Consider the following 27,268-nt stretch of genomic DNA (forward strand, 5'->3'; position numbering starts at 1 on the left):
CTTGAGAGATTCAAAGTCTCTTTACTGCCACCTAGTGGTAGAACAGCCAAACTGCTGAGCTCTGGACCTGTCCTAGAAGGTGCAAAGCACTGAAATTGACCAGCCCACCTCTGGCTTTAGGCTTGTAACCAAAAGAACTGGGCCGTGGTATAGTATGTGTGAGGGAATTCCTTTCCCAATAGACATTGTGCCTAGGGAAGCCCTAATTTAAGAGTGTCAAACTCAAGGCCCAACCAAAAACAGGGTTCAGGCACCCATGGTTTTTAAATGATGGGGTTTTTTAGCTGTTTTTTAATATTAGATTTGTTTCCATTGTAACATTGTTGTTGTTGTTGTTGTGAGCCGCCCCAAGTCTTCAGAGAGGGGCGGCATACAAATCTAAATAACAATAATAATAATAATAATAATTATTATTATTATTATTATTATTATTATTATTATTATTACTATTACTATTATTATTTTCACTGGCATGTTGGGGGTGCCTGTGGCAGCCCAAGCGCTCTCTGCTGTTAAGATGGCCACGCCCACCTTAGTCACGCCCCTGCAACCCCTGAGGTCAAACAGAACTCCAGTCCTCTGCTCGCAGTAGAGTACCTTATGCCACCAGGCTTGAAATTTTGGGCTTGGAAAACCTAGAACTACACCACCTAAGCTTAGTACACAAAATTGTCTGTTGCAACATCCTACCTGTTAATGACTACTTTAGCTTCAACCCCAATAATATATGGGCAAACAATAGATACAAACTCAAGGTAAATCGCTTAAAACTCGATTGCAGAAAATATGACTTCAGCAACAGAGTGGTCAAAACCTGGAATGCACTACCTGACTCTGTTGTTACATCCTTGATCCCCCATAGTTTTAACCTTAAACTATCTACCATGTACCTCACCCCATTCCTAAGAGGCCTGTAAGAGGGTGTGCATAAGCTTACCAGCATGCCTACCATCCCTGTCCTACTATCCCCATTTATCCGTACTCATTTCCTGTGTTTATGGCTATGTTTATATTTATACTTCTTATCTCAGATACTTTTGACTAAATAAATACATAAATAAAATAAAACATAAAATAATATAATAAGCATAATAAATAAAATAAAATAATATCTGATGCAGCCCTCAATTAAATCCAGTTTGACACCTTTGCCCTAACTCCTTGCAGTTTCTCATTAGATTATGTACAAGTTGTTCTCTACTTACTTAGTTTAGTGGCTGTTTGAAGTTAACCACAGCACAGAATAAAGTGACTTATGACCATTTTTCACAAAACTAATGCACTATCCCTGCGGTCATGTGATCAACATTCAGACACTGGGCTACTGGCTTGTATTTATAACCATTGCAGTGTCCTGGGGTCATGTGAACCTGTTTTGCAAACTTCTGACAAGCAACATCAGCAGGGAAGCCAGATTTCACTTAACAACCGTGTTACTAACTTAACAATTGCAATGATTCACTTAACTGTGTCAAAAAAAGGTCATAAAATAGAGCAAAATTAACAACTGTGCTGCTTAGTAATGGAAATTTTGGGAAATTTCAGTTGTGGTTTTAAGTCGAGGATTACATGTATTTGACATCATTTACACAGGAAAGCCATTTCTCAAACTCTATTATATTCTACAACTCTAATTCATTGGCTGTATCTCAGGTGTTCCCATCTGGACAGCCACTGGGTGGCAGCCCAGAGATTTCTAAAAAGAAACCTGATTCTCTGTTGCCAAGGTCCAACTATCAACACATGTATATGAATATCTAAGGATTTTTTAAAAAATAGCCAACAATACAATGGAAAAGGAAAAAGAGGGAGAAATGCCATGCATGAGTAACAGACATGCAAGGAGGATTTCCACATCCTGGATGACATTGGATGGGGCTGGAATTTTAACCATTTGTGGCCTTTGGAACATCTTGCATGGAAGGTGTGCAACCTACTATTCCATGTATACCGCAGGGGTACTCTTTGGTGGAGATAGGCAGTTTGAAAATCTGATAAATAAATATAGTATGAAAGACTTTCTTCTATTATTATTATTATTATTATTATTATTATTATTATTATTATTATTATTATTATTATTTAGATTTGTATGCCGCTCTTCTCCGAAAACTATGCTTTGCTGCCTCTTTGCCTTCTAGAATGTGGCCCCTCCCACCTGGGAATCCAGACTATATTCCCCCACAGGTTGTGTCCTGAGACATTAGCATGCAACTTCATCTTATCTTGTCCCCTAGATTGATTATGTAATATCAAGTAATCTTCATCTCTCTCTTTTTTTTAAGGAATCTCTGTGGATTCCTCTCTTAGCCACCACATAAGTAGATATTCTCAATGGGTCCCCTATATCAGTTGGAATTCTCAGCCAGCAAAGATTGCCAGGTTGATCTATATCGGTACTGAGAGGAGACATGCACTCTTCATTTGCTCGGGAACAATTGATCCGATTTCTCGTTAACTAGAGGCAAACCATAAATCCCATGTCTTTTTGAAGAAAGCGAGGCCACCAATTCATAGCGACAATCAGAGCCAGCTTCATCATTAACTCCTTTGTAAAAAGCAATGAGGGATCAATAACAAGGGTTTGTAGGAGCAACCCTGAAAGGTTTCATGAGAGAAGAAAAAAGGAAGTACGTGCAGGAAGAAGCATAGCAAAAAAAAAGGCGAGGTCTGGGGGAAAAGGAAATATAAGCTGCCCAAGTACGTTGTGGTTGATTTTTGTGGGTTGCTGTTGCAGAAAGGCAATTGGTTGATCAATTGTCTCTGTGTCAGAAAGTGACAGCTTGGGCTTTTTTCAAGCTACTAGGGTGAAATGAAGTCTATCAAGGTCAACCTTAATTTCACTTCAGAACAAAGAAATGTCTTACAAGAAAATAAAAGGAAGTCTCATCTGTCTTTAACCAACAGATAAGCATCTGTCATAACCAACCAAAAACCAACCAAAGCACCTTGGAAGTGTGCCTGGGACAACCATCCAAAACAAAGCTATATTTTTAAACTAATGAAAATGTCCTGAAGCCTCTACTCAGGTATCAGGAATTTGACCCAAGATTATTTCCAGAATCCTGATGGCTTCTTTGGCCATCAAAATGTTGTTAAAGAGTCTGTTGGTACGCAGAAACATCATGCGGTCAAAAGCCAAATATTGTCTTGGTGCAGCCGTGGGATTTACTTCAAGAACATTTGATCATGCCAACACCCCAAAACTGGTTGGGATAGTGGTTAAGGCTTTCAGACTATGCCAGGAGATCATGAGGTCTGCTTCAACCTTAGACACAAAGCCAGATGGGTGACTTTGGGCCTGTCACACTCCTTCAGCTCTAAGAAAGAAAGCAAGGGCAAACCTATTTCCCAAAATCTTGCCAAGAAAATTGATTGCAGGATCTGGAGTGTGAAAAACAGCACAACAGGCAAGCCAGAAATCTGTTTTCCAAAATTCCGGTTTGCCTTTTGGGCTGTTTTTCACATTCTGTGACTTCAGGAAGCTTCCCCGAAGCCTCCAGAGTGCAAAAAACAGCACAACAGGCAAACCGGAAGTCTGTTTTTCTGAACCTTTGGGGTTTTTTACAGTGGAGCTTCAGGGAAGCTTTCCTGAAGCGTCCAGAGAGCAAAATGGTCTTCCCCAAGCTGAACATTTATTTATTTATTTATTTATTAGATTTGTATGCCGCCCCTCTCCGCAGACTCAGCTGGCTAGTGCGTTCATGCACGCTGGAGATGACACAGGGCAATGCCTCAGGTGCCCTTCGATATACCTCCATGTACCACTTGTTTCCATTGCTAAGCAAGACAGTTATTAAGTGAGTTTTGCCTCATTTTTCTTGTTAAGTGAATCACTGCCATTGTTAAGTTAATAACATAGTTGTAAAGTCAATCTGGCTTCCTTATTCTGCTTGTCAGAAGGCGGCAAAAGGTGATCACATGATCCTGGGACATGCAACCATCAGAAATATTAGCCACTTGTCAGCATCTGAATTTTGATCACATGACTGTAGGAATGCTGCAGCAGTGATGTAAGTATGAAAAATAGGACATAGATCACTTTTTTCAGTGCCTCTGTAACTTTGAATGGGCCCTAAACGAACAGTTGTAAGTCATAAGTCAAGGACTACTTTGACTGGCTCTCCTTAATGCAGTGTTTCTCAATTATTTTCTGTTGTTCCCCCCCCCCGCCCAGGAAAAACTAAACATTTTGCGGGGGGGCCCCCCCCCCAATTCTCTGCCGGGACAATTGTTTCCAGTATTCCACACATTTTCACTGAAAAAAGTCAAGAAGCTTATCAGCATGATTGAGGTGTAACATGTTTAAATGACGGCTTAATTTATTTGGCTTCCTGCTGTCGACTGCCAACATTTTTAGACACAGTAAAGATACTGATCTTTCCTCGTCTCCCACCATAGTCACAGTGAAGCCAAATGCTACACACGCTTCATCATATTTCCTCATCTTAGCTTTCGGGAGACTTACGTTTGTCACATTATGTGTGCTATTGTTCAGTGCAAAAAAACCCCTACTCCCTGCAGCAAAAAAAGCACATTCCCCAGGGTCACGCGCCCCCGGGGGGGGCACCCCACTATTTCAGAAACACTGCCTTAATGGATAGTAAAAATATCTAAGGGCTGAAAACTTTGAAAGCTGTATGGAATCAAGATCAGGAACAGGATATTTGAGGCCAGTCAGGGCAGTTACACAAAAAGTGTCTAGATGTCAGCCATCCTTCTCTCTGAGAAAGGACCTACTTGTCAGAAATAAGTTCATTTCTGAAGGTAATATCACAATGCAAGTAAATGGTTTGTAACCATGGGAGAGGCTGATGTAAGCCATAGTCAGCATGTAATCATGGGTTTTCTAATTGTGCTGCAACCTGATTGGCTGTAACCTATATAAGGAGGAACACCCTTGCATGGGTGTGGTTTGTTACACAGAGTGGTTTGTTACAGTGGGTGATTTGTTATACAGTGTTCACTCGATTTTCACGGGGGATGCGTTCCGAGACCGCCCGCGAAAGTCGAATTTCCGCAAAGTAGAGATGCGGAAGTAAATACACTATTTTTGGCTATGAACAGTATCCCAAGCCTTCCCTTAACACTTTAAACCCCTAAATTGTAATTTCCCATTCCCTTAGCAACCATTTAGATTATTACTCACCATGTTTATTTATTAAAGTTTATTTAAAAAAATGTTTTTTAAAGGCAGATGAAAGTTTGGCAATGACATATGATGTCATTGGGTGGGAAAAACCATGGTATAGGGGGGGAAAAACGCGAAGTATTTTTTAATTAATATTTTTGAAAAACCGTGGTATAGACGTTTCGCGAAGTTCGAACCCGCGAAAATCGAGGGAACACTGTAGTGTAGAGTGGGTTGTAGTTAATGGTTAGTGCTTAGTGGTTGCAGTGGCGGATTTTATAAGAGTTATATGAAAGTATTGTATGATAATTTATTTAGAGAAGCAGTTTGATAAGAAGAAAAGTAAAAATATATTTTTTACAAGAAAGCCTGTTGCTGTGTTTCATTGAAGACTTCAACTAGGCATAGTGGTTAACTGGCTACTTGGTGGGTAACGTCCGTGTGCGCAAAACTCCCTCTGCACAACACTGCTCGCAATCTATGAAGGTGGGGGAAAAGAAGCACAAGGTTTGGGATTGCTACATTGCTGTTTTTCTGCTTTATTGTCACTTTTCTCTCTTCCCTAATAATAAATAACCTTATCAAACAGCTGTGTCCTTGAATCTCTGCAGGGGACTCTTTGAACAACGTCTATCACAGGTTTATTAAATACTTTAAGCCCCAAGATGTGAGATGGAAATTCTGTAGATAAAGCTGTTTCCCAAGAAAAAAATAGACATTGATGTGGATGTTTGAGCGTTGTGAATGATTTAGACTTTATTTGTAAAGTACCTTTGGGTAAGGCTGGATTCCGAATTAGATGAGGCAAGTGCCTGCATACAATCACGGAGGGATATAAAGGTGACGGATGGATGAAGAAATGAGCTGCACCAGAAAAGAAAAGGTGACAATCATTCCCTGAGTGAATCTGGAGAAATAATAATGAGGTAGAAAGAGAGAGGTAAAAATAAATATTCTATCAGGTGAGCTCTGTTTCTGATGACCAAATGGACATTTCTATATAAACTTTCTTGGCAACAGTGTAGACAAAAAAAAATGACATGTGGAATTCAACTCAGCCTTCCATCCTTCCATGGTGGATAAAATGAGGACCTGGATGGTGGGGGCAATAGGCTGGCTCTGTTAAAAAGTGCTATTGCTAACATGTTGTAAGCCACCCTGAGTCCAGGGAGAAGGGCGGCATAAAAATTGAATAAATAAATAATAAACTCTCAGAATTCCTGATCTAGCATGATTGGCTCAGGAATTCTGGAAGTTGAAGTCCACAAGTCATAGAAGACCCAACTTTGCCTATCCCTGGTATAGGGTTTCCTGCATAAGCAGGTGGTTGGATTAGAACAGTGTTTCCCAACCTTGGCAACCTGAAGACATTTGGACTTCAACTCCCAGAATTCCCCAGCCAGCGAATGCTGGCTGGGGAATTCTAGGAGTTGAAGTCCAGATAACTCCAAGTTGCCAATGTTGGGAAACACTGGATTAGAAGATCTCCAAAGTCCCTTCCAACTCTGCTGTTCTATTGTTCTCCTTCCCTGGAGAAACCTAGGGACTCCATCACTTAATATTCCTCCCTGTCAGTTCAGTGGAAAATTTCTTAAGGCCATTTGCACTTAACTTCAATCTCAGCCAAAGTGAAATTGTGAGCCAGCACAGCATCACACTGAGCCAAAATCATATCTACTTGTATTGTGTGAATCTAAAAAAGGGAAAGAAAATGTGAATTGTGTCCCACTTACTGCTGGTACAAGTAGCCACACAATTTACAACCACAATTGAATCCAAAATTTCTGTTGGGAAGCGAGACAGTTATTAAGTGTGTTTTATTGCATTTTAAGACCTTTTTTTGTTAAGTGAATCTCTGCATTGTTAAATTCGTAACACGGTTGTTAAATGAATCTGGCTTCCTCACTGATTTTGCTTGTCAGACAGTCACAAAAGATGATCACATGACTTCATATGAGCCACTTGCCAAGCGCCTGAATTTTGATCATGTGACTCATCAAATTTGCAGATGACACTAAGATGGTAGGAATAGCCAACACTCCGGAAGATAAACTCAGGATATATTGACAGACTTGAACAATGGGCCCTATCCAACAACATGAAATTTAGTGTGGAGAAAAGCAATGTTTTACATTTAGGCAGGAAAAATCAAAGGTACAAGAAGTACAGATTAGGCAAGACCTGGCTCAAAAACATTAATGTGACCTTGGAGTGCTAGTCAGTAGTGGGTTCTAAAACCCTTTAGTATCTGTTTGTGTGTGCACCTGCATGACTACTGCACATGCGCAGAAGCGTCCCAGGTAGGTGGGCAGAAAGAAGCAACCTGGAATTTAGGAGAAAACTCCCCACAGTGAGGACAATTCACCACTGGAACAGCTTTGCCTTTAGAAGTTGCTTCATTACTGGACATTTTTAAGAAAAGACTGGGCAGTCACCTATATGAAATAATATAGAGCAGGGGTAGGCAAAGTTGGCTCTTCTATGACTTGTGGACTTCAACTCCCAGAATTCCTGACCCAATCATGCTAGCTCAGGAATTCTGGGAGTTGAAGTCCACATGTCATAGAAGAGCCAACTTTGCCTGTCCCTGGTATAGAGTCTCCTGCTTGAGCGGGGGGTTGAACTAGAAAACCTCCAAAGTCCCTTCCAGATCTTTTCTGATTGAAATGACCATGGTTATGCTGCAACAGTTCTAAGTGTGAAAAATGGTCACAAGTGACTTTTCTCAGCACCAATGTACCTTCGTACCTTCTCAGCACCATTGTACATTCATTCACTAAATGAATGGTTTTAAGTCAAACATTATCTATACTCATTCCATCCATCTTGGAGAAGAAAGCTATTTGTGTTTCTCCTCGTTTCTCCTCTTTTCTCTCTCTTATCTATTGCTGTTGATTTATCCTTTGCAATTTTCATTTGGGGGGGAAGGCTTTTTTATTTACTGCCAAATAAATAATCTGCCAAGATTATTTCTGTGCCGTCCGAGCAAATCATTTGCCCCAGTGTGACTTAGCATTGCACCGTATTCTTTGGGTGTGGGACACTATCTATTATTCTGCAGCTGCTTTGTAGTACAATATATGGCCTTCATAAACTGGGTTGCCATTCAGAGAAGTTTAACAAGCTGTGTTAACGTTAGACTTGTCTGGGTTTTAATGCAGAGCTGCAAATAAAGCAAGAACATGTTTTGGAAGACTGAATTCTTCCACACCGAGATGCATACTGATTCATAAATTGTGTTGCTGACACTTTACGATCTCATAAACTGGAAGCAAAAAGCAGACAAACGGTCTTGAATCTCGAGGGACTAATAATTTAAATCACCGAGGCACAACTTAATTCAGCCTGCACTTACATGAGAATCTTCTTACCTGCCTATCCCAAGTCTCAGGCGAAAATGAAAAGCGTAAAAAGAAAAAAAATCCGGTCAGAAACCTGAAAAGAAAAATAAAGCAATCAAATCCTCCAACTCATTTTATATTCATGTCAAGAGCTGTGGCAAGCATCTGAAAACAGCCAAAGATCATTTCTGCAGTTGGCCTAAAAGGAGCTCAGCAATTTTGTTACAGGCCATTGTAAATTTTGATAGCAGAAGTAAAATGGGCAACGCTCAATTGTAATAGCCCTAGAAAGAGAAGGAACCAGAAATGGAGCATATCTTGGAAAAAGAAAAGGATTGCTATATTCCATTTGGTTGATCCTAGTTCAGTTCCAAGTACAAGTACAAATCTAATAAATAAATAAAGTTCCCTTCAGGAACATTGCCTAGAGTTACACATTTTGTTGAGGAAGCCACCATGGCCTGTTTCATTCATAAGGGCCCACCTGAAATGAGCATTCATAACCTGAAGTGTTTGAATTTAGACAACATACTTAAAACTTAGGTAATTCCATCTAAGGTTTAGCATAATGCGTGAACTCAGCTGCCAATTCAGAAGTTGCACATTTCCGAAAGCAAGAATGAGGAGTTCAGAATATTCGTTCGTTAGTTAGTTAGTTAGTTAGTTAGTTAGTTAGTTAGTTAGTTAGTTAGTTAGTTAGTTAGTTAGTTGAATCTATATGGCCTCCCACTCACTTTTAGTGACTGTAGGCAATTGGAAAAAAATAAACCCAATATACAAAGAGTAAAAGTAATAACCCCAACCCCCAACTCCTGGTGACCACAAGCAATCAAACAAGCCCCTTGATAGGATCCAATCTGTGTTGGTCACTAGGACCAGAGGTTTGTCTTCCAAGCTTTCAGACTTGAGAGGTTCCCTGAAGATGGACTCCAGCATGAGTCCAAAAGCTCTGGTCACAGTGACCAACCCAGATTAGATTTTGCAACATTATTCTGGGACATGTATATTTGCCTTCCTCCACTTGATAGGTTGCATCCCACTCTGGGATCCCAAGGCGCCTTGGCAGAACCAGGTCTTCAGAGCCTTGGGAAAGAGTGTCAGAATGGGAACCAGTCTAATTTCCAGAGGGATGATGTTCCAAAGAGAGGGAGCCACAACAAAAAAGATACTTCTTCTGGTCTACCAAATGCACCTTCTTAAGACAGGCAACATGGAGCATTCCCAACCTCCCTGCTTTTAGTGGGTCTAACCAGGTGGATTTAACCAGGAAGAGACGATCCTTCAGATAACTTTGTCTCCAGCCATGAAAGGATTTAAAGGTGACAACCCACATCCTCAAGCAAATTGGCAATCAATGCAGCTCCCACGGGAGAAGTGACACATTCACATGTTACAAGATCTATGCAGAGATTTCAAAGATATATTGGACCATCCAGCTGGATTCAAATGTAATTTATAAATACAGTTGCTATTGTGATTGATGAACATTTAATTCCACACAAACAGCTATAAATTATTTGGAAGGAAGGCTTGCTTAGGATGAAAATCTTGCTGCATGTTTACCAACAAGTGAGTCTTCTGTTATCTTCCATAGAAATTCTGTATGCAGGAAAATAAACATAGCTTCGCAGCCTACATCAATTAGCAGCATTCAAATTAATTAAATTGGCCTGGGTGAAATTTTATTATTATTATTACTATTATTATTACTACTACTATTATTATTACTATTATTATTGCTATTATTATTACTATGACTATTATTATTATTATTATTATTATTATTATTATTATTATTATTATTAATTAGACTTGTATGCCGCCCCTCTCCGAGGATCCGGAGCATTGGGTCCTCATATAGCAGCTCCAATACCATGTTTTTCCATTTGTAAGCAACTTTGGCAACTTTAAAACTTATGAACTTCAACTCCCAGAATTCCTCAGCCAGCAGGAGAATTTTGGGAGTTGAGGTCCACAAGTCTTAAAGTTGCCAAGGTTGGATATCCCTGCTCAGCACTATTTATTTATTTGTTTGTTTGTTTGTTTCTTTATTTGTCAAAACATTTATAAGGTAGCATGTATTGGTATAAACAAACATTAGGCAAAGTAGGCACAGGTAAATTAGGCAATAGGACAGTAGGACAGGGGCGGTAGGCACAATAGGGCACGCCCCTTACAGATTTCATAGGAATGGGGTGAGGTCGACTGTAGATACTTTAAGGTTAAAGTTTTTGGAGTTTGGGGAAGAAACCAGGGTGAATCTAAAGCAAAGTAGGTACAGGTAAATTTGGACAATAGGACAGAAAGACAGGGACGCTAGGCACAATGGTGCGCTTATGCACACCCTTTACAGATCTCTTGGGAATGGGGTGAGGTCAACTGTAGAGAGTCTTAAGGTTTTGGAATTTGGGGAAGAAACCTCTGAGTCAGGTAGTGCATTCCAGGCATTGATCACTCTGCTGCTGAAGTCATATTTTCTGCAATCAAGTTTGGAGCGGTTAACATTAAGTTTAAATTGATTGTGTGCTCGCGTATTGTTGCGGTTGAAGCTGAAGAAATCATTGACAGCTAGAACATTGTAGCAGATCATTTTATGAACTATGCTTATAGTTCATACCGAAGGCAACAAAGTTCTAGACTATCTGAGCCCAAAATTTCAAGTCTGGTAGAATAAGGTATTATGTTGCAAGCGGAGGAATAGAGAACCATTATTGTGAAATATTTTTGGATTCTCTTGATTGTATTAATATCTGATATGAGTGCGGGTTCCAGACAGATGAGCTGTATTCAAGAATTGGTCTAGCAAATGTTTTTTATGCTCTGGTTAGTAGATTAATATTGCCATAGAAGAAGCTACGCAAGATTAGGTTAATAACTATTAGTGCCTTTTTGGCAATGTTACAGTGGGCTCTGGCACTTACTGTAGGTCATTAGATATGAGTACTCCATAATGCAGTTATCCAATAATGCAGTTATCCAATCAGGAAAGAGACCAGGGATGCCATAGGATTTGAGATTCAGAAGAAGTTTTCTGTGTACCACCAGTAGCCTAACAGAAACAAACCAAATTTAGATATGGTAGGACATCACTTTCCTATACAAAGATATTCTCAGTTTCATGAATAATAGAAATGGAAATGATACTCTCTGTTTATACACACCCATTCTGTTAGATGGTGAAATGGGTAAACGGCTAAATCCATCAGTATTAGTATGGTACAGTCAAAGGTCAGAGTCTTCTGCCAAATTTTCTCAAATTCTTTTTTTGCAGAATTATACATTGCCTTACCTATTGGTCCCCTATACAACTGAAGGGTGAATCAGGTTTGATAATTCTAGGAACAAGAATTATCTCACATGCAAAGAGAGCATAGTTATAGGAGGAGAATTTGGACCAATTCATAAAAATCAAGTTGCATTAGATTAAATTGGATGACTCATAGATGGCATTTCTGCTGTCAGTACACATTTGTTATTCTTCCCCATTTATCTTGCGAAACAGCTTCCCTCCTACATCCAAGCACATCTTCACTTCACCTTATGCCTGTGAAAATAATAGTTGCCTGCAAAAGTTTCTAGTACATCTATTGTGTTGTAGCCACAAAAGCCTTCTCAGCCTTAGTGGGTCATCCTTAGATTGAGTTATGCTCAATTTTATGCCCCCTGTTGTTCAGTGAATCTTACAGTTCGTAAATGCCCTAGAATAAGCAGATTATCTGGATTCTTATCAGTCAGATTGATTAGATCCAGGTATGGGGCAGAGTTTATAAATTGTAATTTTCCCATAAGATTCAGAGAAGAGGTAAGTTGCTACAAAATGGCTTCATAAGAAGAGGAAAAGGAGGAAATCAATGTTTTCCCATTTAATTGCACAAATTAAAGTGGCAGAGAAATTATGTAGTCAGCTATTGCTCAATTGCTAAAACTCAGTCATTTATGCTCCTTAGTTTTCCACTCCTAAGATTTTTGTGCTTAATCAGAGTACTCAGTCACCCAAACACAGACACACACACATGGTGATGTTTCTGGAGATTTGTAGGCAAACCCCAGAAAAATTTTGTTCTTATACTTAGCCACAGTAAGGAACAAATTTGCCAATTTTTTCCCACCAGATTCTCCCTTTTCCTTCCCACCTTCCCCTTTCCGCCCCCCCAGGACAATCCCATTGGAACTTTTTTCAAGTCCCTACGTACTTGGCTTGCTAGATTCAGAAGACAGCAAAGGAAATTGACATTTTAAAAAAATTGCAGGTATCCTTCAATTAATGCCAGCAATAAGAACTGGGATTGCCATTGCTTAGCAACGTGGTTGGAAAGCATGATGTCACATGTCCATATCACTTAGCTATAGCAGTTCTGGCACTGATGTTAAGTGAATCCCACATGGTCTCCACAAGCAAAGCAAATGAGGGGGGAGGAGTTTTCTATCATTTGGGGGAGGGGTCATATTTCCCAATTTTTAAAATTATTATTTTGGGGAAGAAGTGTTTTGCTTGATTCACACATTTTGCATGTTTCATGCTCTTATTCAGCCCAAACGGTCATGTTTTCCACAATAGTGGATCAAGATGGATTCTACTCCATGCCATTTCTGCAAAACTCTTCATCTGACTACAGTGTACAGGAGACATACTGGCTGAAGCAGGAGACAGTGCCCCAGGGGTGAAATCCAGCAGGTTCCGAGAGGTTCTGGAGAACCGATAGTGGAAACTTTGAGTAGTTCAGAGAACCAGCAAATATCACTTCTGGCTGGCCCCAGAGTGGGTGGGAATGGGGATTTTGCAATAGCCTTCTTCCAGGAGTGGAGTGGGAATGGGGATTTTGCAGTATCCTTCCCCTGCAACGCCCACCAAGCCATGCTCACAGAACCGATAGTAAAAAAAAAAATTGAATTTCACCACTGCAGTGTCATCTCACAATTCTCCACTCATCGCCTCTTCCATGCCTGTAATCTGTCATCTGGGCTACTTTTCAATGTGGGCTTAACTCTCTTTTGAAAAGAGCACTGAATTGATGCTCAAGAATTGCCCCGCTGACAACCATGGATGCAGGATGGGAATTCTGTATCTCCAACCTCTTGGGGGAACTATGTGTCAGGGAACTTGAGAGATGCTTGCACATGCTTTGCAAGCTTCTGTCTACACTTCTGCATCCTCATCTTCATCTTACTACCCTTTAAGAGAATGATTGGCAAATTATTATTATTATTATTATTATTATTATTATTATTATTATTAATTAGATTTGTATGCCGCCCCACTCCGTAGACTCGGGGCGGCTCACAACAATAATAAAAACAATGTAAAACAAATCTAATAATTAAAAGTCACTAAAAAAAACCTAATTAAAAAGCAAAACATACACACAACCATACCGTGCATAAACTGTATAGGTCCTGGGGAGATGTCTCAATTCCCCCATGCCTGGCAGCAAAGGTAGGTTTTAAGAAGTTTACAAAAGACAAAGAGGTTGGGGGCAATTCTAATCTCCGGGGGGAGCTGGTTCCAGAGGGTTGGGGCTGCCACAAAGAAGGCTCTTCCCCTGGGTCCTGCCAGATGACATTATTTAGTCGACAGGACCCGGAGAAAGCCAACTCTGTGGGACCTAACCGGTCGCTGGGATAATACTTGGTGGGAGGACAAAGTCAGAGGAATCTACCAACTTTCCTTTATTTGGGCTGTGGTGGTGCAGTAGTTAGAGTGCAGTACTACAGGCTACTTCTGCTGTCTTCCAGCTGCCTGCAATTTGGCAGTTCAAATCTCACCAGGCTCAAGGTTGACTCAGCCTTCCATCCTTCCGAGGTGGGTAAAATGAGGGTCCCAAAATTGTTGGGTGGCAATACGCTGACTCTGTAAACTGCTTAGAGAGAGCTGTAAAGCACTGTGAAGCAGTATATAAGTGCCATCGCTATTGCTATTTGTCCCAGATTAAAAGTACAACTTTGCTTAGTGGCTCTAATAGGATAACTTGTATACCGGAACAGCTCAGGGACAGAAAAAATAGAAAACACAGAAAAAGGGAGTTTTGGGAGAAGGTCCAATTATGTGGAGTATCCTAAGTACTTGTTGCCATTCCAGGATCCATCTGTTAATTTCTTTTATGAGTTTGCATGACAGAGCTCACCAGGGATGGTTACACCCAAAGCTGTTTGGAGCTAAAATTAATTCTCTCTAACCCCAACATTAGGGCTGAGTGGCTGTATCTAGGCTTCAAGGACTCTGGTTGACCACTAGATGGCATCTCAGAGTTAGAGTTTTCTACTGTGGATCAACTAAACTTTTAATGCAAATATGGCCTTCATTATTGCCACTGCAATTACAGGATTTATATCTTTCCAAGAGGTTGATGGATTATTATGGTTTGGAAAAAGCTCAGTGCCCTGTTATTTTTTTAGACATCTTTGAAACCACAAATGTCCTGAGCTTCTGATCTTGGAGTACTTAGTGTAGTAAATCATTTCAGATTTTTTTTGTTTTCAAATGTAATTGTACCCAGCATTTGCTTGTCTAGTAACTGCTGGCTTCCCTCATAGCCTGTTAACTTTATGACCTAGACGTGGATTCAAGTAAAGATATAGAATGCACATCTGCTTACAAGAATCAAAACTGCTCCAAGGGATGGGTAACCACCCAGGGAGGGCCATTTCTCTTGAACTTGCTCACCTGAATCATAAAGTGGATTTGCACTGCAGATTCTCAGCTTCTGAGAAGAACCGCAGCTGCCAAATCTTATCATCCATTTCTAAAATATCTAGCAAACTGAAAGAAAATAAAAGGGCAGAGCGATCTGGTTTTAATGGATTCCAGTCTAATGCAGGAGGATTCAATGTAAAGGAGCGCTAATCAAAATTAGACCGCTGGTTCTCAACCTGGGCGTCAGGACCCCTTTGAGGGTCGAATGACCATTTCACAGGGGTCGCCTAAGAACCTGGGAAAAGACAAATTTCCCATGGTGTTAGGAACTAAAGCTTCTATTCTGGCGCCTTGGAACATATTTTTACAATCCGACCGATCAGGCGTTTACAGTGGGGGTGTCCCTCTGACCTTCCTGCCAATCAGCTTAAAGCTCTGTTGGGAGAATTGGTGCTAGACTTATGGTTGGGGCTCATCACAACATGAGGAAATGTATTAAGGGGTTGCGGCATTTGAAAGGTTGAGAACCACTGCTTAGACCAGTGATTTTCAACCTTTTTTGAGCCGCGGCACATTTTTTACATTTACGAAACCCTGGGGCACATTGAGCGGGGGGAGGGTGGGGGCTAAAAAAAGTTTGGACCAAAATATTCTCTCTCTCTCTCTTCCTCCCTTTTGCTCTATTTCTCTCTCCCTTCCTTCTTTCTCTCTCCATCCCTCTTTCTTTCTCTTCCTCTTTTTTTTGCTCTCTTTCTCTCTCCCTCCCTACTTCCCTCTATGTCTTTCTCTCTCTCTTTCCCTCCCTCTCTCTTTCTCTCTCTCTATTGCTTTCTTTCTCTCTCTCTTTCTCTCTCTCTTGCTTTCTTTCTCTTGTTCTCTTTCTCTCTCTCTCTTGCTTTCTCTCTCTCTCTTGATCTCTTTCTCTCGCTCTTTCTCTCTCTTGCTTGCTTTCTTTCTCTCTCTCTCTTGCTTTCTTTCTCTGAGCTTCGCGGCACACCTGACCATGTCTCGCGGCACACTAGTGTGCTGCGGCACACTGGTTGAAAAACACTGGCTTAGACAGACAGTATATTATGTCATTGTTTAGTTTGCTTGGCAAATTTTTAACCCTATGTTAATTTTGCAGAATCACTTGGTGAGATGAACAGCCATCTAAATTGAATGAATGAATTAATTAATTAATTAATTAATTAATTAATTAATTAATGAATGTTTTCTAATGCATAACTCCAATTTGTTGGAGGTTTGACACTAATCAGTAGCCAGGGATAAAGACAAAACAAAATATGAGGAGAGTCACCAATTCTCTGTCTTGTACATGCTCCATATTTCTATACCCACAGTTGCCTTTTTCTTTCTGATACCTACTTTTTCTCTGTCCAGAAAACTCCATAGGAAAGAACGACCTTTGACTCCCATTGTTGTTAGAAAAAAGGTACTTTTACTAGAGATGCTGAGTGCAGAGTGGATGAAGCAAGCTCGGAGGAAAAACCATGCAAAAATGATATATTGAAAGCAAATGCCCAAAACCCTCCCCCCTTCCCATAGCATTCAGACCACGAGCTGCATGGGGGTGTACACCAGTGGTTCCCCACCTTTTTTTGGCCATGCCCCACCTAAGCATCTCTAAAACCCTGATGTGCCCACCCCCCATGACATATAATTCTTACTATTCAAAAAGTGAGCTACTCATGCGGAGGAAGCCTAAAAGGTCATTAAATTGGTTTAAACAAGGTTCCAATTGCCCCCCTCAAAAATCAAATTGCCCCCTTGCGGGGGGTGCGCCCCACATTGGGAACCAGAGGTGTATACACTGCTACTGGGGATGAAGCAGTGATGTCACTGCAGGATTATAAACTTGTGCCAAGTGATTTGGAGGCAGCCAGGTTTCATCCATTTGGAAAATAATCTTTTAAACTACATACAGGAGTGGGCTGCTGCCCAGAGGGGGGGGGCAGTGGGGTAGCGAAAAAGGTGCTCCACCCCAGAGCACCCAATTTGCACTGAAAGATGTTGAAAGAAAATGCAGGGTGTCCTGCATAAGCCATGCCCACAGTGTGGCAGTAAAAAGTTTGGTTGTCCTTTCACTGATTACATTATAATACTCTAAGTGGCTCTCAGCTCACACATTCACAAAACCACAATTGACGCCAAAATTTCCATTGCTAAGTGAGGTAGTTTTTAAGTGAGCTTTGCTCCATTTTGGGACATTTTGTCACCACATTTGTGAAGTGAACCACTGCAATTGTTATATGAATCTTGTCATCGTTAAAGGAACCTAACTTTCCCCATTGACTTTACTTTGTTGGAAATTTGGTAAATGATTTAGCCTTAATAGATAAGTGGTCAAAGCAATGGAAACTGCAGTTTAATTTTTCCAAATGTAAAATAATGCACTTGGGCAAAAGTAATCCTCAATCTGAGTATTGTATTGGCAGTTCTGTGCTAGCAAGAGAGGGAAGAGAAGGATTTAGGGGTAGTGATTTCTGGCAGTCTCAAAATGGGTAAACAGTGCAGTCAGGCGGTAGGGAAAGCAAGTAGAATGCTTGGCTGCATAGCTAGAGGTATAACAAGCCGGAAGAAGGAGAGTGTGATCCCGCTGAATAGAGCACTGAATAGAGACCACATTTGGAGTACTATGTTCAGTTCTGGAGACCTCACCTACAAAAAAGATATTGACAAAATTGAACGGGTCCAAAGATGGGCTACAAAAATGGTGGAAGGTCTTAAGCATAAAACTTATCAGGAAAGACTTAATGAACTCAATCTGTATAGTCTGGAGGACAGAAGGGAAAGGGGGGGGGGGATGACCGAAACATTTAAATATGTTGAAGGGTTAAATAAGTTCAGGAGGGAAGTGTTTTTAATAGGAAAGTGAACACAAGAACAAGGGGGCACAATCTGAGGTTAGTTGGGGAAAAGATTAGAAGGAACGTGAGAAAATATTATTTTACTGAAAGAGTAGTAGATGCTTAGAACAAACTTCCAGCAGACGTGGTTGGTAAATCCACAGTATCTGAATGTAAACATGCCTGGGATAAACATATATCCATCCTAAGATAAAATACAGGAAATAGTATAAGGGCAGACTAGATGGACCATGAGGTCTTTTTCTGTCGTCAATCTTCTATGTTTCTATGTTTCCTGGGAACATTACAAATGACCCCTGGGACATTACAACCATCATAAATACATGCCAAGTTGCCAAGCATCCGAATTCTGATCAAGTGACCACAGGGATGCTGCAGTGGTTGTAAATGAGAGAACTGGTCATCTGTCACTTTTTCAGCGCCATTGTCAATAAACGTATGCAATGGTGGGTTCCTTCGATGCAGTCCAGAGTGGTGCACCAGTATGAACCCATTGATGATGCAATTTTTGGTGATTTTTTTTCCAGCGTCTCCTGACAAGGAGCTTCTCAGCTGTGCTTTGGGCGAACAATAAAGGTCGGCGGAAATTTTGCAAGGGGACATGCACATGAGAGAGATTTCAGTGATTTTTTTGCTTCCGCTCATGCGTGGAAACAAAAACAAATCACCAAAATCTCTCTAACATGCGCATCCCCTCACAAGATTTTGCTTATGTACATAAAGGAAAAAATACCAAAAAATTGGGGGGAAGAAGATGGTGGCGCCCATAGGAATGCCACCAGAACGATCGCACACAAGTTGCGCAATCTGATGGCTGCTACCGTTGCACAGTCCACTCCTGCATCAGTAGCAACCCACTACCGGTTCTGGGGTCATGTGATCCCCTTTTGCAACCTTCCGACAAGGGAAGTCAATGGGGAAGCCAGATTCACTTAACAACCATGTTACTAACTTAACAAGCGCCATGATTCACTTAACAACTGTGGCAAGAGAGGTTGTAAAAATGGGTCAAAACTCACTTAACCACTGGCCTCACTTAGCAACGGAAATTTTGGGCTCTGTCGTGGTCATTATTTCAGGATAATCTGTATTAGTGACATTTCCTTCAAGGCCCTTTTTAATATCTGAATAAATACAAGTTCTCTGCTTCATGTATTTCAGAAGACACCAGGTGTATAGAGAAGAGCACAACCTCACCGTGGGTTCAGTGGTTCAGCTCAGACACGAGGCAAGCTGGTTTCAGTTCCATCTGGGGATCAATCGCCATGCCTTGTATCCACGCGCCAGCCCTATGGTGGATCAGCTCCTTAGGGACACACAGGCGTTTAGTACAATCAGTGCCGGTAAGTAATGCTTTGAATCCTTCTTAAAGGAGGGCTGAAATAAAAGGAAATAGAAGAATAACAGAGTGGGAAGGGACCCTAGAGGTCTTCTAGTCCAACCCCCTATACAAACTGGGGATCCTATGTAAGGAGTGAGTTCTTCTTTTCTTCACTGCCGGTTCTCTCCTTGATACACTGCACATGTGCAGGTGCATGCAGTGTGCACTGCGCATACATAGGCACAGTGCTAAAAACCTTCTGCGCATGTGAAACTTTTCAACACCACTGATAACACACTCACTCTCCAAAAAGACCTGGACTTTGTCTCAGACTGGTCTAACGCCTGGCAACTTCAAATATCAACCAACAAATGCTCTACCCTCCACATCGGCAAAAAGAATCCAAACCGCACATACGAACTGAATAAACAATCTCTCACTGCCAACCCACATTCAGTTAAAGACCTTGGAATACTAATATCGAATGACCTAAGTGCTAAAGCCCACTGCAACAATATCGCCAAAAAAGCTTCTAGAGTTGTTAACCTGATCCTACATAGCTTCTGCTCAGGCAATCTCACACTACTCACAAGAGCCTACAAAACTTTTGCCAGACCCATCCTAGACTACTGCTCATCTGTCTGGAACCCATACCACATCTCAGACATCAACACCCTTGAAAATGTCCAAAGATATTTCACCAGAAGAGCCCTTCATTCCTCCATTCGAAACAGAATATCCTACGAAAATAGACTAACAATCCTGGGCCTAGAAAGCCTAGAACTACAGCGCCTAAAACACAATTTGAGTATTGCCTACAAGATCATATGCTGCAACATCCTACTGGTCAATGACTACTTCAGCTTCAACCGCAACAACACAAGAGCATGCAACAGATTCAAACTTAATACGAACCGCTCCAAACTTGACTGTAAAAAATATGATTTCAACAATTGAGTTATCAAAGCGTGGAACTCATTACCGGACTCAATTGTGTTAACCCCTAACCCCCAACATTTCTCCCTTAGACTCTCCACAATTGACCTCTCCAGGTTCCTAAGAGGCCAGTAAGGGGAGTACATAAGTGCATTGGTGTGCCTTTCGTCCCCTGTCCAATTGTCTTTCTCTCACTTATCATATATATTTTCTTTCTTTCATATATCCTCTCCTCTAAGTTCACTTTACCCTTATATATATTACTACATGTCTATTTTTCTTCCTATGTATTTGTGTATTGGACAAATGAATAAATAAATAAAAATTAAAATAAATTAAAATAAACAGAAGCAAAAGACAAGAAAGAGCAGTTCAGGGGCATGGCAGGCCTGGGTCGCTGCAGGTTCCAGCGATCCAGGCCGCCAAGTTACTACCGGTTCCATCGAACTCATCTGAACCGGGAGGTAACCACCTCTGCCCTATGTACCATTCTGTGCAGAAGAAGAGACTGTCCAGTCTCCTCTTAAAAGCCACCAGTGATGGAGCATCCACAACTTCAGAAGGCAAAGCTGTTCCACTGGTTAATTGTTTTCATTGGTGGGAAATTTCTAAATTTCACTGTTAGGAAATGTTAGGCAATCAGATCTGGGATGCAAACTTAATCCAGATGATTGCTACGATGCACAAAGAGTTAGAATTCTAAAAGTCAGCTGCATAAAGTTCCTGTTTATTTATTTGTCAAAACGTGTACAAGATAATGGGTATGGTATGAACATAAACAAAAGCAAAGTAGGTATAGGTAAATTTGGACAACAGGACAGTAGGACAGGGACGGTAGACACGATGGTGTACTTATGCACACCCCTTACAGACCTCTTAGGAATGAGGTGAGGTCGACTATAGGTTAAAGTTTTGGGGGTTTGGGGAAAAAACCACAGTTAGTGCATTCCAGGCATTGATTACTCTGTTGCTGAAGTTGCATTTTCTGCAGTTGAGTTTGGACGGGTTTACAATTCAATTCAATTCAATTCAATTTATTGGATTTATATGCCACCCCTCTCCGAAAACTCGGGGCGGCTAACAACAGTCATGAACAATATACATGAATAATATACAGTAAAAAAATCCAATACTAAAAACTAACTTAAGGCCCCTTAATGTATAAAACCAGCATACGTACACACATACCATACATACAGTTGTATCAGCCTAGGGGGAGAAGAAGTCTTAATTCCCCCATGCCTGGCGGCAGAGGTGGGTTTTGAGTAGCTTACGAAAGGCAAGGAGGGTAGGGGCAGTTCTAATCTCTGGGGGGAGTTGGTTCCAGAGGGCCGGGGCCGCCACAGAGAAGGCTCTTCTCCTGGGTCCCGCCAAGTGGCATTGTTTCGTTGACGGGATCCGGAGAAGACCCACTCTGTGGGACCTAACTGGCCGCTGGGATTCGTGCGGCAGAAGGCGGTCTCGGAGATATTCTGGTCCGATGCCATGAAGGGCTTTAAAGGTCATAACCAACACTTTGAATTGTGACCGGAAACTGATCGGCAACCAATGCAGACTGCGGAGTGTTGGTGTGACATGGGCATATTTAGGAAAGCCCATGATTGCTCTCGCAGCTGCATTCTGCACGATCTGAAGTTTCCGAACACTTTTCAAAGGTAGCCCCATGTAGAGAGCGTTACAGTAGTCGAACCTCGAGGTGATGAGGGCATGAGTGACTGTGAGCAGTGACTCCTGGTCCAAATAGGGTCGCAACTGATGCACCAGGCGAACCTGGGCGAACGCCCCCCTCGCCACAGCTGAAAGATGTGTTTTAATCTATTTTGAGTTTTAATCTACATTGAGTTTTAATCTATTTTGTGCACGTGTGTTGTTGCAGTTGAAACTGAAGTATGTTGTGAGCCGCCCCGAGTCCTCCAAATCCAATTAATAAATAATAAATAAATAAATAAAATGGGGGGAACTAGATTTGTTTAACGACCACATGATATACTTAACAACTGCTGTGATTCACTTAGGGTAACCGCCATGGCAAAAAGGTTGTAAAATTGGGCACAGCTCACTTTGACAACCACCTTGCTTAGCAACAGGAATTCTGGTTCCGTTTGTAGTCGTAAGTAGAGGACTAGTATGTGTGTGCGGGGAGTAGTGGTAGAAATTATTGGATATAATAGAACCCTCTTTGCTAGTTTTTACTTGCAGTGAAACCTGAAAGTTTCCCACTGGAAATGTCTCTGGGGAATTTGGGGGAAGCCACAATGATGTTGTGCTCCTGATAATATAATCATACAAATAATTTATCTTTCATTCATAGATAGATGGACGGAGGGATGGATAAGTAGGTAGGTAGGTAGGTAGGTAGAGATAGATAGATAGATAGATAGATAGATAGATAGATAGATAGATAGATAGATAGATAGATAGATAGATAGATATTCTGCCTTTATTATACCATGTCAGTGATGGTGAACTTTTTTCTTCGGGTGCCAAAAGAGCATGTGTGCGTGCTATTGTGCATGAGCAAGTGCCCACAGCCATATGTCAGTACCTGGGGAGGGAGAAAACAGCTTCTCCTGCCCCCGGGAGGCCCCCTGGAGGCTGGAAACTTCTGGTGGGGCCAGTAGGCTCATGTTTCACCCTCCCCAGGCTCCAAAGGCTTTCCTGGAGCCGGGGGAGGGTAAACACCCTCCCCCATCCCCCTGGAGGCTCTCTGTGAGCCAAAAATCAGCTGGCTTGCACACACATGCACATTGGAGCTGAGCTAGGGCAAGGGCTCGCATGCCATCCGATAGGGCTCCGCATGCCACCTGTGGCACCCGTGCCATAGGTTTGCCATCACTGCGCTAGACCAAACTAGTTCTCATAAACTCATAATTAGTGACGCCATGATTTCATTTTGCCAACTGGTCCTGTTATTTATTTATTTATTCATTCATTCATTTGTCCAATACACAAATACATAGGAAGAAAAATAGACATGCAATAATATAAAAGAGGGTGAAAGTGAACTTAGAGGAGAGGATATATGAAAGGAAGAGAATATATAAGATAGGTGAAGGAAAGATAATTGGACAGGGGACGAAAGGCACTCCAGTGCACTTATGTACGCCCCTTACTGACCTCTTAGGAACCTGGAGAGGTCAATCGTGGAGAGTCTAAGGGAGAAGTGTTGGGGGTTAGGGGTTGACACGATTGAGTCCGGTAATGAGTTCCACGCTTCGATAACTCGATTGTTGAAATCATATTTTTTACAGCCAAGTTTGGCGCGGTTTGTATTAAGTTTGAATCTGTTGTGTGCTCTTGTTGTTCTCCTTTGGTCCCTTTCGCTGATCCCCCTTCCCACATGCCCAGCACCTCGCAATCCTGCCTTCTACCTTCTACCTTCCTTCCTTGTAACAAAACTTCCCAAGTTTTTTTCTTTTTCGTTCCAGATTACAGCCAGGATGAGAAAGCTTTGCTTGGGGCCTGCGACTGCTCCCAAAGTAGGTGAAATGCTATTCTATCTGCTACGGCTTTTTGACCAATGTGTCACAGGAGTCCTTTTGATGGTGGTGCTGATAGAGTTCTATTAACAAGATGTACGAGCCAAGTCCTTAGTGCTACCCTTGGGCTTTATTTAGGGCTCTGCCTCATCCAGCCCTAAATACTTAAAGGCAACTCTAGCGCCGTGGTGTAATTTCCCTTTGGAGTTGCAGGGTTATTAAAAGGCTTGCTGTGCGTTTGTTGAACCGGTATCAGTATCTCTTCCTGACCTTGAACTGGATCCAAAGGGGCAGCGGGATTTGAGATAAATTTGCCGGGCAGGAAGGGAGGGAGGGAGGAAGGAAGGACATTCCTTCATCCTTGATTCCCCTCCTCAAGGAGATACAAGCCTCCTCATCCTGCCCTCAGACTTCTCTCACTTCTATAACAAGTCTGTCAGGAAGTACAAAGATGACAGGCAGGCAGAGAGAGATTAAGAAAATGGCTGCTGTGCGTCTCTCTTCCGTGTCCCAGCAGAAATGTTGCTCTTGCTAAATTGACCCATGTCACAAACTGAACCCAGCATTTTCCAGCTGAATCGACGAGGGAGAATCCTGGATTCCTTTAAATACCTCGTAAAGGCCATCCTCATCTTGTAACGGTTCATTCATTCAGTGACTGCTTATGTTTGGTGTGTCAAAATGAGAGTGACTGGGTTTTTTAATAAATTGGGTTTTATATTGTTAGTTTTAGTTTAAAATAATTGGATTTAGGTAATATTGTTTTGTTTCTTTTTTATAAGCCACCCCGAGTCCCCAGAGAGGGGCAGCATATAAATCAAATCAATAGATAGATAGATAGTACAAGTGCACTAGAGTGCCTTCTGTCCCCTGTCCTATTGCTCTCCTATATCTCCTATACCTTTCTTCTTCCTATATCTCTTCTTCTATTCTTTCATTGATATGTTCTATTACTATACCTTCTTTTCTATTCTTTCGTAGATATATTTTACTATGAGTATCTCCTCTATAACCTTCATCATGTATTTTACTATGTGTATATAGATATATACTCACTAAACCCTCATTGTGTATTGGACAAAATAAATAAATGAATAAATAAAATAAATGGATGGATGGATGGATGGATGGATGGAGGGAGAGAGAGAGACAGAGAGAGAGATTTACAACGTCACTGAAAAAAAGTGATGTGTGATCATTTGTCACACTTAAGACCATGGCACCCTCCTTGTGGTCCTGTGATCACAATTTGGACGCCTGGCAACTGACTCATATTTATGACCGTTGCAGTGTCCCATGGTCAAGGGGTCACTTTTGGTGACCTTCCAACAAGCAAAGTCATATTCACTTAATAGCCATGTTACTAACTGAACAACTACAGTGAGTCACTTAGCAGCCGTGGCAAGAAATGTCATAAAATGGGGTAAAACTCAATACATGTCTTGCTTAGCAACAGCAAATTTTGGACTCTGTTGTGATCCTAATTCAAGGACTACCTGTACATGGGTAGAAATCAATCTTTTTAGGGGGGGGGACTAAAAGTCCCCCGCATATGCTTTTTAGGTGTTTAAAATGCTTGATTTTATATCAAAAGAAGCACATTCAGGTAAGAAGCCTCTTCCAAAATGAGATAAATTGGTAAAAGTGAAAATAAAGATTCTCTCAGTTCAAGGTGAACTCCTGGGGCCTGCATGAATCCCCCTTGGCAATAGTGTGGAAGTGATATTCAAGGCCTCCTTCCAGATAATTTTTCACTAGCCAGCCAATTTGGGACTTTCTTGGGTCTCCTACTGATTTCCGGAAAAGAAAAGAAAAGAAAGAGAATGAGATTTATTCCTCCCTCCCTCTCTTCCCTCCCTCCCTTCCTCCCTTCCTTCCTTCCTCCCTTCCTTATTTTTTGAGGTAAGCCAGCTTTAAAAAGAAGAGGCATTTGCAAAATAAAATATACCGCACACATGAATAACCCATCCTTGCTAGTTTCATTCCCCTCTTATTCTTCTTTGGGGCAGCTTTGAAAGATGAACTTTCCAGACTATGATCACTAATTAAAATGGGATATGGGTCTGGCCAAGTAGCATTATTGTGGTCTTGTTCTTCCTCCAAGAAGTCTAGGAGGATACTCACATGAGGCAGATTTGACAATCGCTCTATGTCCAGGGTCGTCCATAGAACTTGTGAATATGCATTGGGTCTTGTCTCCGTTAGTCCTAATCCAACCCTCTACACTACCAATTCTTACACCCACACAAATCTCTCAGTTTTACTGTAGATCAGGGGTGTCAAACTCAATTTCATCGAGGGCCCCATCAGGGTTGTGTTTGACCTCAGGAAAGCCAGGGGACATGACCAGCTTGATGTCACCCATGTTGGGGGCACCTGTGATGACCAAGTGATAAAGTAGGACATGCTAGCCCTCTGCCAGTGAAAATGGAGCCTCGGGGATTCTACGTTTTTGACCGTGACGACCTCCTGCAGCCCTCTGACAGCAAAAACAGAGCTCAGGGGGGCCCATAGGACAGATCTAAACACCCCGTGGGCCGAATCCGGCCCATGGGACTTGAGTTTGACATCACCGCTGTAGATATCAAACAGAATGGAAGAAAAATTATTTACCTCCTTCCCTTCATTTTCCAGAGCTATATAGATTAGATTAGATTAGATTATTATTAGATTTATTGGATTTATATGCCACCCCTCTCCGCAAACTCGGGGCGGCTCACAACAATAATAAAAAAACAGTACATAATGACAAATCCAATGCCCACCAATCTAATTACAATTTAAAATTAGTAATTTCATAAAACAATCCCAATATATATAAAAAACAAGCACACAGTCAATCAATCAACAAAACAACATGGGCAAGGGGGAGATGTTTCAGTTCCCCCATGCCTGACGGCAGAGGTGGGTCTTAAGGAGTTTACGAAAGGCAGGGAGGGTGGGGGCAATCCTAATCTCAGGGGGGAGCTGGTTCCAGAGGGTCGGGGCCCCCACAGAGAAGGCTCTTCCCCTGGGTCCCGCCAGACGACATTGTTTAGTTGACGGGACCCGAAGAAGGCCGACTCTGTGGGACCTAACCGGTCGCTGGGATTCGTGCGGCAGGAGGCGGTCCCGAAGATATTCTGGTCCGGTGCCATGAAGGGCTTTATAGGTCATAACCAATACTTTGAATTGTGACCGGAAACTGATCACCAATCAATGCAAACTGCGGAGTGTTGGAGTAATATGGGCATACTTAGAGAAGCCCATAATTGCTCTCACAGCTGCATTCTGCACGATCTGAAGTTTCCGAACACTTTTCAAAGATAGCCCCATGTAGAGAGCGTTACAGTAGTCGAGCCTTGAGGTGATGAGGGCATGAGTGACTGTGAGTAATGACTCCCGGTCCAAATAGGGCCACAACTGGCGCACCAGGCGAACCTGGGCAAACGCCCCCCTCGCCACAGCTGAAAGATGTTTCTCTAATGTGAGCTGTGGATCGAGGAGGACGCCCAAGTTGCGGACCCTCTCTGAGGAGGTCAATAATCCCCCCCCAGGGTAATGGACGGAGAGATAGAAT

At 41.8% G+C, this 27,268-nt stretch overlaps 1 protein-coding gene across 2 annotated transcripts in view; it reads left to right on the plus strand.

Annotated features, from left to right (window-relative positions):
- Positions 1 to 27,268, plus strand: part of FAM20A (FAM20A golgi associated secretory pathway pseudokinase) — a 76,275-nt gene that overhangs the window by 12,172 nt on the left and 36,835 nt on the right. The window contains exons 1-3 of one of the 2 annotated variants that reach the window (XM_070740319.1): positions 3,687 to 3,800; positions 19,135 to 19,316; positions 23,659 to 23,709. In XM_070740319.1, the coding sequence (XP_070596420.1) occupies positions 3,718 to 3,800; positions 19,135 to 19,316; positions 23,659 to 23,709 (316 nt within the window). In that variant the 5' untranslated portion in view covers positions 3,687 to 3,717. Of the gene's footprint in view, positions 1 to 3,686; positions 3,801 to 19,134; positions 19,317 to 23,658; positions 23,710 to 27,268 lie in introns of those variants that run through there. The other variant, XM_070740318.1, reaches the window with a different exon arrangement.

The sequence above is a fragment of the Erythrolamprus reginae genome, chromosome 2, assembly GCF_031021105.1.
Source record: "Erythrolamprus reginae isolate rEryReg1 chromosome 2, rEryReg1.hap1, whole genome shotgun sequence".
Lineage (NCBI taxonomy): Eukaryota > Metazoa > Chordata > Lepidosauria > Squamata > Dipsadidae > Erythrolamprus > Erythrolamprus reginae.